General features: G+C 50.0%; 1 protein-coding gene across 1 annotated transcript in view; it reads right to left on the bottom strand.

The window, feature by feature from the left end:
- CHMP4B (charged multivesicular body protein 4B) overlaps positions 9,676–12,478 on the bottom strand; it is a 48,682-nt gene continuing 45,879 nt past the window's right edge. The window contains exon 5 of the mRNA XM_003134402.6: positions 9,676–10,529. Coding sequence (XP_003134450.6) covers positions 10,465–10,529 — 65 coding nt within the window. The 3' untranslated portion in view covers positions 9,676–10,464. The remainder of the gene's footprint in view (positions 10,530–12,478) is intronic.

Raw genomic sequence — 12,478 nt, 5'->3', positions numbered from 1 at the left:
GGCTCAGATCTGGTGTGGCTGTGGCGTAGGCCGGCAGCTACAGTTCCGATTTGACCCCTAGCCTGGGGCCTTTCATATGCCACAGGTGCAATTCTAAAAAGCATAAATAAATAAATTAACTAATAGATAAATAATTGAGAGGCATAATAACAGCCACGCCTAAGGGTGAATGTGAGGACTGATGGAAATAAAACCCACAAAGCCCTTAGCAGCACGCTGAGTACCTCGTTAGTGCTTAATAAATGGTGACTGGTGTAAAAGTGAGCTTAGAGGCCAGGGAGAGGGAGCACGTAGCCTCTGGCCATGGAAGGTCACTTTATGACTAAAGTGAGCCCAGCATGACAGAGTGGGTCGAGGCAGGCTGGTCTTCTGACAGATGGGGCTGTGGCCCTGCCCCTGTGCTCACCTCTGTTCTGAGAGCTGAGAGGCAGCCAAATGTGATCTGCATGGCAAGGGACGGAGGGACGCAGGATCCCTGCACCCCCACTCAGCCCACTTTTCCTGGTAGTATGCAGTAGGTGCTCAGAAGAGGCAGCCTCAGTGACTTCCTCTCCCTTCTTCATGGGAATATCATCCGAGTTCATAACCAATGTGACAGCTAAGAGTTCAAAGTCTGGCCAATCCAAACAGATCATTAATGCTAACCAAAAGGGGTTAAGATTAAACATAGGAGGAAAAGGAAAGTGGCAATATGGTCACCAAACCAGGTCCACTGAACTCTCACTGTTCTGCAGAGTGCGTGGGGCCCACAGTCAGGGCTCTGAGGCACCCCTGCCCCCCTGGCAAAGCAGCCAGCTACAGATAAGACCTCGTTAGACTAAATGATTCTGTTACCAAAAAAATTGAAACCTTGTGCTGGTCCAATTATGCTTTTCATCAATTAATTCATTTATTCGACTAGTAAGTTTTGAGTGCATACTAAGTACAGGTACACAGTGGCGCTGAACACAGGAATACAATGGCCTCTGCCCTCATGGAACTTAGGGGATGAAGGGAGAGATGGAGATCATACGCATAACTTGTAATGCCTCAAAGGTGATAGGAGAGAGGCAGGGACGGGTGTGGAGCTATGAGAATACGTAGCTGCGGAGCCAGGGGTGGGAGAAGCAGGCTAGGTAGAAGGGCCCCTCTGCTGTTAAGAATAAGAGGTAGGCAGGGCACTGCAGCACTTGGCCTGAATATTAAGAGGTACTTTTGGCAGCTGAGAGGATAATAGTTTGTAGGGGGTCAGGACGCCATGACCAGCGAGCGATGCTTGTGTCCTGGACTGGAGCCAGGGCAAACTTTCACGGTGTGCAACCTGTGCAACTGTACAGGGCTCTCACCCAGAAGGACCCCCATTTGGTTTAACACTCTGTTGCCATTGTCTTGAAATTCTTAATAATTTTTGAACAAGGGGCTCCGTATTTTCATGTTATACTCACCCCTGCAATTACATAGAGCATCCTGACCAAAGCAGAGAAAGGATTTTTCTTCAACACTCAAAGTCATAAACCTTTTGGCACCGGGGTCATGGAGCAGGCTTGTATCATCTCTGACAGCCAATTTTTCAATTTTGAGGAATTTTGTTTTCTTATTGGTACCTTGATTTGTTTTGTTTTGTTGTTTGTTTGTTTTTGTCTCTTCTAGGGCCGCACCCTTGGCACATGGAGGTTCCCAGGCTAGGAGGCCAATCAGAGTTGTAGCCACCAGCCTACGCCAGATCCATAGCAATGAGGGATCTGAGGCATGTCTGCGACCTACACCACAGTTCATGGCAACGCCGGATCCTTAACCCACAGAGTGAGACCAGGGATCAAACCTGCGTCCTCATGGTTCCTAGTCAGATTCGTTAACCACTGAGCCACAGTGGGAACTCCTTATTGGTACCTTGAAATTGGCCTTGGTGGGAGTAATTTACACCATGGAAATCAGCAAGAATTACAAGTCAGAGTTTTATCTTTTCAAAGATGTTAATTTTATTTTTTTTGGACATGCCTATGGCATGCAGAAGTTCCAGGGCCAAGGATGGAACCCGTGGCACTGTAGCATCCTGGACCGCTGCAGTGACAACATAGGATCCTTCACCCACTAAGCCACAGGAGAATTCCCTCGAAGACATTTCTTCATCAGCATTTCCCAGAGAGTATCCAAGGCCCACTTTGGCAGTGTGCTAAAAATACAGTTTCTGGGCAGGGCTGCCTTCCTCCCCAGGCCTGCTCTGGGTGATTCTGGAGCCCCCAGAGGTTAGAGGGCCAGGGAAGGAAGGCCAAGGCCCTCCAAGGTGGGGGCCAAGCTTCACAGGAGACAGAGGAGGAGGGTGGCTCTGTGCCCTTGGGGGAGCGGCTTCAGGTCAAGAACCGAAGTCTCAGGAGCTCCCTTTGTAACTCCGGGTTAAGGACCCTTCGTTGACTCTGTGAGAATGCCGGTTCCATCCCTGGCCTCGCTCAGTGGGTTAAGGATCTGGCATTGCCATCAGGCTACAGCGTAGGTTGTAGACGTGGCTGGGATCTGGCGTGGCTGTGGCATAGGCCTCAGCGGCAGCTCCAATTGAGCCCTAGCCTGGGAACGTCCATATGCCACAGGTGCAGGCGTTAAAAACAAGAAACAAAAACCAAAAAAACTGAAGTCGCATGCACGGGACCCACCCTCCCACTTGGAAAGCACTCCCAAAGGGAGGGCATCACCCACAGCGCTGCCCTCCTTTGCGGGACTCCTGGGACAGGACAAAGGACGAGGGAGCAGTGCTCACCAGACACCCTGGAGCTCAGTAGCTAATGACTGCTATTACCAGGATTGTTGTTGGTATAATAGCCCCACCTCTAAGCTGGCTTCTATCCCAGGTGGTTCAGTCGCGCAATGGACGGCTCACTGAACTTCTAAGGTGGCTTCTATCCCTTCTGCTACACTTTCTCCTCTCTCCCAGCCTCTGGCTGGAGCTAGGACCTCCATATAGCATCAAATCCCAACTCCGACCCTTCCCCCCACCCTATCCCCGCGTCCCATGGCCTGCAGTATCTCATCAGACCCCATCAAGCAGGCAGGTGGAGAATGACTGAGGGGGGAGGTAGAAATTCTAAGCCCACCTCCATCCCATCTCCCCCACCCTACCTCTTCTCGCCCTCCCCCTCCCAGGGGCGCAGACTACCCTGGAAGAGCCCATCCCGTCCCTGAGAGGCCAAAGGGGCGCGGGGCCTCACTCCCGGGGAGATGGCGCCACCTGCAGGCACCCTGGCGCACTGCGGCATCAGCCTCTCGACGGGGAGGGAGAGGGCAGGACCCCACTCTCTTTGGGGACCTGGGCTTCTGCAGCGGATTACAGCATCACGCCGCCTGGAAAGAGAGATGGCAGTGTTTCCCACTGTGGAACCCACACCCTGATCAAAAAATTTTGGAACACGTCCACCCGCCCCCCCGGAGATTCCCCACACACATTTACCCTGAGGTCTCACTTGAGTTAACCTTTCAGTTCCCTAACATGAAGGCTGAGGCCAGGGGAAAGTCATTCTTTCTAGGCCTTATTTTCCTCATTTGCCGAATGGGGATGAGGTTGTTACACTAGAAGACATTATCTCAAAGGTGGGATTCTCAAACTAACGAAGAAGAGCATTCATTAAAATTCATTTAAAAATTAAATTAAAAAGTCATTAATTTTTTAAATAAAATTAAAAACATTAGAAGCATGTTTAAAATACAAGTTTTGGAGTTCCCATCATGGCTCAGTGGTTAACGAACCAGACTAGTAACCATGAGGTTGTGGGTTTGGTCCCTGAACTCACTCAGTGGGTTAAGGATCCAGTGTTGCCATGAGCTGTGGTGTAGGTCGCAGATGCGGCTCAGATCACACGTTGCTGTGGCTGTGGCGTAGGCTGGCAGCTACAGCTCGGATTTGACCCCTAACCTGGGACCCTCCATATGCTGCAGGAGCAGCCCTAAAAAGACAAAAGACAAATAAATAAATAAAATTAAAAACAAGCTCCAGGAGTTCCCGTCGTGGCGCAGTGGTTAACGAATCCGACTAGGAACCATGAGGTTGCGGGTTCGGTCCCTGCCCTTGCTCAGTGGGTTAACGATTCGGTGTTGCCGTGAGCTGTGGTGTAGGTTGCAGACGCGGCTCAGATCCCACGTTGCTGTGGCTCTGGCGTAGGCCTGTGGCTACAGCTCCGATTAGACCCCTAGCCTGGGAACCTCCATATGCCGCGGGAGCGGCCCAAGAAATAGCAAAAAGACAAAAAATAAATAAATAAATAAATAAAAATAAAAATAAATAAATAAATAAATAAATAAATACAAGCTCCAAGGGTTCCCATTGTGGCTCAGCAGGTTACAAACCTGACTAGCATCCAGGAGGATGTGGGTTCGATCCCTGGCCTCCCTCAGTGGGCTAAGTATCTCGAATTGCTGTGTGAACTGGGGTGTAAGGTCTAAGACACAGCTCAGACCCTGTGTTGCTGTGGCTGTGATGTAGGCTGGCAGCTACGATTCAACCCCTAGCCTGGGAACTTCCATATGCAACAGGTGCAGCCCTAAAAAGAAAAATAATAATAATTTTTTAAAAAATAAAGTGCAAGTGGAGCTCCCCTTGTGGTGCAGTGGAAACAAATCTGACTAGGAACCATGAGGTTGAGGGTTCAATCCCTGGCCTCGCTCAGTGGGTTAAGGATTCAGCATTGCCTCAAGCTGTGGTGTAGGTTGCAGATGCGGCTCAGATCTGGCATTGCTGTGGTTGTGGTGTAGGCCAGCAGCTATAGCTCTGATGAAACCCTAGCCTGGGAACCTCCATGTGCTGCAGGTGCAGCCCTAAAAAAAAGCAAATAAAGTGCAAGTTACAGAGCCTCAATCCCCAAGTAATTCTGATCCACACAGGAACCTGTATGTGGAATCAATCCCAGGAGATTCTGATGCAGATGTTCTGCCAGTCTCAGCATGAGAAAGCTGTCCAAGGAAGGAGCCTCAGGGAAGCTGGAAAAGCAGATGGGGGCCTGCCAGAGCATGCCTCGAATGTGGAGGCTGTGACTCTGTCCAGAGGCCAGTGGAAGCCTCGGGAGCTCTTAAACAGGGTGTGACAGCTTTTTTACAAAGCTCTCATTGGCTCTGGCTACTGTAAAGAAAAGATTGGTGGGGGTCGCACAAGGTGGGTGGCAGAGATCAGAGAGGTAACTGCTGAGGTTGCCCAGATCAGATTCAGTGGTGTCCTGGATCAGGTGGAGGGGAAGAAAGGGGACAGATTTCAGAGGTAAATCTTTTAACTCTTTTAGAACATAGAAGAATACCTTGGAATTACTGATTATTTCTTATCCTAGCATTTTAAAACCTCAAGTGGGGAGTTCCTATTGTGGCGCAGTGGAAACTAGGAACCATGAGGTTGTGGGTTCGATCCCTGGCCTCGCTCAGTGGGTTAAGGATCCAGCGTTGCTGCAACTTGTGGTGTAGGTTGCAGACACGGCTCAGATCCCAAGTTGCTGTGGCTGTGGCGTAGGCTGGCAGCTGTGGCTACAATTCCACCCCCAGCCTGGGAACTTCCATATGTCACACATGTGGCCCTAAAAGCAAAAAAAATAAGATAAAACCTCAAGGAGTTGTGTATGTATTTTGTGCACAATATATTATACCATATATCACTGTGTCTATAGATAGAATAGATGTAGATATGATATGGCACATCCTCAAAATAATTTCTCTGGATGGGGGTTCAGAGCCCCCCCCCAATCCATTGAGTTAACTCAATACCTGGCACAGACTAAACACTCTGTGTTGGCTGTCATGGCAGATTGTGCCTCCCACAGATGACCCAAATGGTATTTTCTGTCCCCTGTGCTCTTTCAGAACTAGCCCTGCCCTCATTAAGAGGTGCAGTTGAATTCCCCGCCCCTTGAACCGGGATGGGTCTGCAACTTGCTTGTAACTAGTAACACACAGCAAAGCGACTCCCCATGACTTCCAAGGCGAGGTCCTACAGATGATGCGCCTTTCTTGCTGCTGGTTGGGACGATCACTTCTATTTATTTATTTACTTACTTTTTATTTAGCTTTTTTAGGGCCACACCTGAGGCATATAGAAGTTCTCAGGCTAGGCGTCAAATTGGAGCTGCATCTGCAATCTACACCATAGCTCAAGGCAAAGCCAGATCCTTAACCCACGGAAGGAGGCCAGGATGGAACCTGCATTCTTATGGATACTATTTAGGTTCATAACCCTCTGAGCCAATGGGAACTCCCGGGACAATCACTTTTAGAGCCCTGAGCTCAGACTACATGGAGGCCTTTATGCTGTAGGAGGCTCAAGCTACCCAGAGAAGCCCTGTGTTACTGCTGACACCCCAGGGGTGGTCCTGGCCAACAACCAGCACCACCAGACACCCACACCATGCAACTGGAGAGGTCTTCAGGTGACTCCAGCTGTGAAGTCACTAGCCTTCGGGGCTTGGCAGGGGAGGCCCTAGTTACCACGGAACCAAGACAAGTAATCCCCCCCTGGGCCCTGCCCAAATTTCTGACCAAGGAATCCATGAGCATAATGAAATAGTTGCTTTTCATGTCTAAGTCCCAGGGTGGTTTATTGTGAAGCAATAGATAAGCAGAACTGCCGGCATATACACTGTGGTGTCAGTCCACGCTTTCTGTGAGGGAAACAGAGTGTCCCCACATAGCTGCCCAAGTGGAGGAGGGAGAGAGGAAACAGAGGTAGCACTAGTGAGACGGTTTGAGGGAAGAAGGCGGGGGGCTCAGGGTGTGCAGGGCAAACCAGCCCCAGAGGAGCCCTGTCTTCAAAACCCCTTGTGGAAAGAGCTAGAAGCCCAACTCTACTTGCGTGGCTCTGACCCCTCAGCTCCATTCCAGGTCATCTGAATGATCCTAGATCCTGTCACCCTCGGCCTTTCCACTTTCTGCAGGAAGACTTCTGAGCAAATTGGCCTCCTCTTTGGACTCCAGCACCTGGTCACATTCAGAGTTGGAAGCTTCTAAGGGAGACAGGAGAGGCTCTGTGAACTTGCCCCTCCCCCACCACAGCAGGGAAGGCCTTAGGGGGCTAGATTCTTAGGGCTCTGCTGTTCACCAGCTCTGTGACCTTAGGCCTCTGAGCCTGTTTTCTCAGCTGTAAAATAGGGCAATGAGTGGGCCAACCCTGAAGCAGTTCTTATGTGGATTAAATAAAATGAAGCGGGATTTCCTGTGTGGTGCAGTGGGTTAAGGATCTGGCATTGTCACTGCTATGGTGCAGGTTCAGTCCCTGGCCCAGAAACTTCCAGATGCTGCAGGCACAGCCAAAAAGAACCAATACATAATAAAATGAAGCAGATTAAGCATCTGGTCTTAATAAATGCTCCCTTAATGTTTTGTCTTTTTTTTAGGGCTGCCCCCACGGCATATGGAGGTTCCCGGGCTAGGGGTCCAATCAGAGCTATAGCCACTGGCCTACGTCAGAACTATAGCAACGCCAGATCCAAGGCAAATCTGGGAACTACACCACAGCTCATGGCAACGCCAGATCCTTAACCCACCGAGTGAGGCCAGGGATCGAACCCACGTCCTCATGGATACTAGTCGGGTTTGTTAACCAAATGCTCCCTTAATGTTTGTCATTCTTTTGGGACTGTTGACCGTTGTTCTTGCTGAAAACCAATGGGAGTTCCCTGGTAGCTCAGTGGGTTAAGACCTGGCATCACTGCTGTGGCGCTGGTTCCTGCTGTGGTGCAGGTTCAACCCCTGGCCCAGGGATGTCTACATGCCACAGATGAGGCCAAAAAAAAAAAAAAAAAAAAAAAGAAAAAAGTCCAGGCAACTAACATCACTATGAGCAGAACACAACTCTGCTTTGAAAGGAGAATTTTCCCCTTTGCTGCAGCCCAAGTTGCCCTGTGGAAATTTGGGCCCCATTTAGCCTGACCCTCATGGAAATCTAGCCTGGCATTGGTTCAGAGTCTGAGCTGCAGGACCCAAGGTCTATGCTTCTATCCCAGCTCCACCTGCCTCTTCTGTTGTCTGGGTGAGGCCAGGATCCAGCTTAGCAGGAAGGAAGCTATTTCTACAAGGTGGGTACCCAGGAGAGACAGGAAGAGAGATATGAATGGGGAGACAGGGACTCAGGTCAAGTTCACATCTCAGCTCTGCCCATACTTGCTATGAGACTTGAAGCACCTGGGCAGCTCGGTTTCCTCATCTGCAATTCATTTCATAAATACCTAACAAAGGTCTGTCAATTCTGTGTAACTGTCCAGCTCAGACCCACAACAAGCCCAAGGTGGCCTCTGGGCCTTTGCCCACACTGGTGGAAACTCCCCCTAGCTTCTTGTCTTTCACATCTTTTTCCTTGCTTTGATCCGGAGCCAGGGATGGAAACTGTGTCCTCATGAGTACTAATCAGGTTCACTACCACTGAGCCACAAATGGGAACTCCCATTCTTTTTTTTTTTTTTTTTTTTTTTTTTTGTCTTTTTGCTATTTCTTTGGGCCGCTCCCGCAGCATATAGAGGTTCCTAGGCTAGGGGTCAAATCGGAGCTGTAGCCACTGGCCTACGCCAGAGCCACAGCAACGCGGGATCCGAGCCACATCTGCAACCTACACCACAGCTCATGGCAACGCCAGATCATTAACCCGCTGAGCAAGGGCAGGGACCGAACCCACAACCTCATGGTTCCTAGTCGGATTCGTTAACCACTGCACCACGACGGGAACCCCCCATTCTTCTTTTTATATAATCCCCCATCATGTTCTTTCCCAAGAGACTGGACACAGTTCCCTGTGCTATACAGCAGGACTTGCGTTGGTTTTAATCTTAAGAGGTTTGGGGATGGGCACTGGAGAGGGATCCTCTCAATTCTGCCGATTTGCAGAATTAAGGATGAACATACAAAGATCCATTTTTCTAAAGGAGAAGGTCCACGGTGTCCATCAGATTCTCAAGGCAGTGAAAGACTAAAGGAAACCAGAGGGAATTCCTGTATGGCTCAGCAGGTTAAGGACTCACCATAGTCTCCATGAGGATGCAGGTTTGATTCCTGGCCTTGCTCCTTGGGTTAAGGATCCAGCATTGCCACAAGACGCACCTTAGATCACAGAGGTGCTGTGGTGTAGGCCAGCATCCAGTGTTGCTGTGGTTGTAGGACTGAGCTGCAGCTCTGATTGAGCCCCAGCCCAGGAACTTCCATATGCTGCACGTGCAGCCATAAAAATGAAAAAAGAAAACTAGAGACAGTGAAAGAGGCTGGGTCAAAGTCACAGGCAAGTCACAGCTGACCTGAGGGCAGCCCGTGTCCTAGATTCTCAGTCACTGTCGTCCACTTCCTCGCCGTGGGAAAGGCTATTTTCTTCAATGCACCAGCGCACCAGATGGGCCTACTCAGAGGGCCCAGCAATGTTTCCGACACGTGGAGGGCTGCTGTCCTGCTGGCACTGCCCATGGACACTGATGGAGAGGAGCCATACAAGAACCAACTCACTCCTGAACTGTGCCCAGAGCGTCCCCAAACAAGGGGAGGGCCACAGATTCATGGCTTCTGGAACCAAAACACATCTCTAATAAGACACACTCTGCTCTTGGTTCAAATTGTTAATACAAAAAAAAAAAAAAAATTGTTGATACACATCATGTTCAAGTCTTCCACGTTTCCCCGACTCCACTGGACACCGTGCTGGCCCGGAAAGGGTCAACGCCCGAAGCAAACAGCAGATCGATTAAACACAATGGCAAAGTATGAAAATTAATCGAGATATTTAATAGACAGTGCAAACCATAATTTCATCTGAATATAAATGTATGCACATGTTTCCAATGAGTTATCTATCAGTTATCACAAACAGCAACAAGGACCTTAGAGCTATGTTAGAAAAACGTATATAGCTGGAATTTCACTCTAACAATCTCACACGCTCTCAAGAGACCACCATCCCTTTCAAACCAGTGTCACAAACTCCAAAAAGACCAGGGGAGTAGGAGTGAGGAGTGGGCCAGAGTGGTAAACACAGGGCCAGTACACAGGCGATGGACAGAAATACAGCTCTCGAGGAAACCAAAATCAGATGCATTATTACAGCTAAGGACAAGGAAAAGCCTATGGCTTTTAAAAAACAACTTTCTGCCAGTACCATACAAGTCTTACAAAGTCAGCTGACTTAAAAGGACAGAGGCTACATTTTCAGATCATTTCAACTGCAAATGGTCGACCCTTTCCACTGAGGTTCAGCAGTGGAGTTAGCGTAGTCCAGAAGCTCAGTGTTGGATTTGCAAATACAGTTTATTTTACAGAAATTCAACATTATAAACAGCAGGCACCCACCCCCGCCCCCCACCCCACCCCCGCCCGTCCCGCTGGGTGCAGACCATGCTATGCAGAGTGAGCAGTGATGCGGCCCTACTGCTTTGGAGGGAGATTCGAGAGCGATGGACCCTGCCTGCACCGCGTCCTGCCTGCCCCGCACACGCATACGCCTGCCCGCCGCGCAGGCCACCAGAGTCTGTCTGGGCCCAGCCCGCACTGGACCGGTTAAATGGATCCAGCCCAGGTCTCCAATTCCTTCATGTCGTCGTCTTCTTCTTCCTTCTTCTTGGCTGTGTGACAAGAGGAAAGGCCGTTTAGTTTAGGAGGGCTGGCTGTGGTGTGCACAACACGTTCTGGCTGGCTGCCAGGGCTGTGCTACACGGCGGTGTCTACAAAACAGCCCGCCCTTGCAGCCAGCCTCACCGCCAGGCTATCAGCGGACTGCTTCTCTGTGCCTAAAAGCTGCAACGTTAAACTCCAGATAACCAGGCACACTTTCCACAGCACCTCCCCGCCCCACTCTGAGGCCAAACAAAGCAGGGAGGATTCTACAGAGAGTCCATCAGGAGCCATGCGTGGCCTCAATCCCAGAGCATCCAAGGTGGGGGAGAGTGGGAAGAACCCCAAGAGAGATCTCATCCCAGCCAGCCAGCCACCTCCACCGGCTTACACCTCCTCTATACACTGCGGGGCATCTGGACCTGCTCTGCCTGCACCCCATTCTGGGCAGCTCACTCGACTAGAAGAGCCACTTCTCCGTGATCTGGGGGAGACTGAGGTGACGCAGCCTGGTCACACTGTGCCCCACTGGGCTCTGTCTCCATGCCAAGCCAAGCTGCTTGACTTAAAGAAAGAAGTTCTGTGTGGAGAACTTCTACTCAAGGGTAAAATAACTAGGGGCAGGAGGGGTGCAGGAAAAAGGAAACGAAGGTTTCATAGAAGCAAGTCTCAAAAAAGCCAAAGCAGGAGTTCCTTCTGTGGCCCAACGGGATCAGCAACAACTTGGGAGCAATGGGACACAGGATCAACCTCTCGCCTGGCACAGTGGGTTAAGGATCTGATGTTGCTGCAGCTTCGACTTAGGTAGCAAGTGCAGCTTGGATCTGATCCCTGGCCTGGAACTCCACATGCCGCGGGGCGGCCAAAAAAAAAAAGACAAAGCAATGTTCTTTTCACCGTGGCTACCTCTGAGGCCCCAGCTTTTACAGGTGTGCACAGGATACCAGACAGGAAGCAAGAGCTGTCCTCCACTTCCTCACACCTTCTCTAAGTGCCTGGAACTTCCTCTTGTTTGGTGGCACAAGGAAAGTAATCTTAAAATTACTTTCTAAGGACATCTGGCAAAATCTGGAGGAATTTTCAATGTCAAAGCTTGGGGGTTCTATTTTGATGCTGAAAATGTGTCTTGGCTCAGCAGTAACAAACGCGACTAGTATCCACAAAGACTCAGGTTCGACCCCTGGCTTCACTCAGTGGGTTAAGGATCCAGTGTTGCCATGAGCTTTGCCATGAGCTGTGGTATACGTTGCAAATGTGGCTCAGATGTGGCGTTGCTATAGCTGTAGTGTAGGCCAACAGCTATAGCTCTAATTCAACCCTTAGCCTGGGAACTTCCATAAGCCTCAGGTTCGGCCCTAAAAAAAAAAGCAAAAAGAAAAATTGGAGAAGGGGTGCTACTGGAGTCTAGTGAGTAGAGGCCTTAGGTTCTGCTAAACATTCACAGTGCATGGGGACAGGCTCCCTTCTCCGTCCCCACCCAAAGAATGGTCTGGGAGTTCCCATTGTGGCTCAGCAGGTTAAGAATCTGACTAATATCCAAGAGAAAGCAGGTTTGATCCCTGGTCCTACTCAGCAGGTTAAAGAATCCTGTGTTGCCAAGAGTTGTGGTGTGGGTCACAGAAGCAGCTTGGATCTGGTGTTGCTGTGGCTGTGGGGTAGGGCAGCAGCTGCAGCTCCGATTTGACGACTAGCCTGGGAACCTTCATATGCCTCAGGTGTGGCCCTTAAAAAAAAAAAAAAAAAAAAAAAAAAGAATGATCTGGTTATGTCAATAGTGCCAAGATTAAGAAACCCTGTTCTGGAGTTCCCGTCGTGGCGCAGTGGTTAATGAATCCGACTAGGAACCATGAGGTTGCGGGTTCGGTCCCTGCCCTTGCTCAGTGGGTTAACGATCCAGGTTGCGGGTTTGGTCCCTGCCCTTGCTCAGTGGGTTAACGATCCAGGTTGCGGGTTTGGTCCC

The sequence above is a fragment of the Sus scrofa genome, chromosome 17, assembly GCF_000003025.6.
Source record: "Sus scrofa isolate TJ Tabasco breed Duroc chromosome 17, Sscrofa11.1, whole genome shotgun sequence".
Taxonomy (NCBI): domain Eukaryota; kingdom Metazoa; phylum Chordata; class Mammalia; order Artiodactyla; family Suidae; genus Sus; species Sus scrofa.
This window is presented reverse-complemented; position numbering and strand designations above follow the sequence as displayed.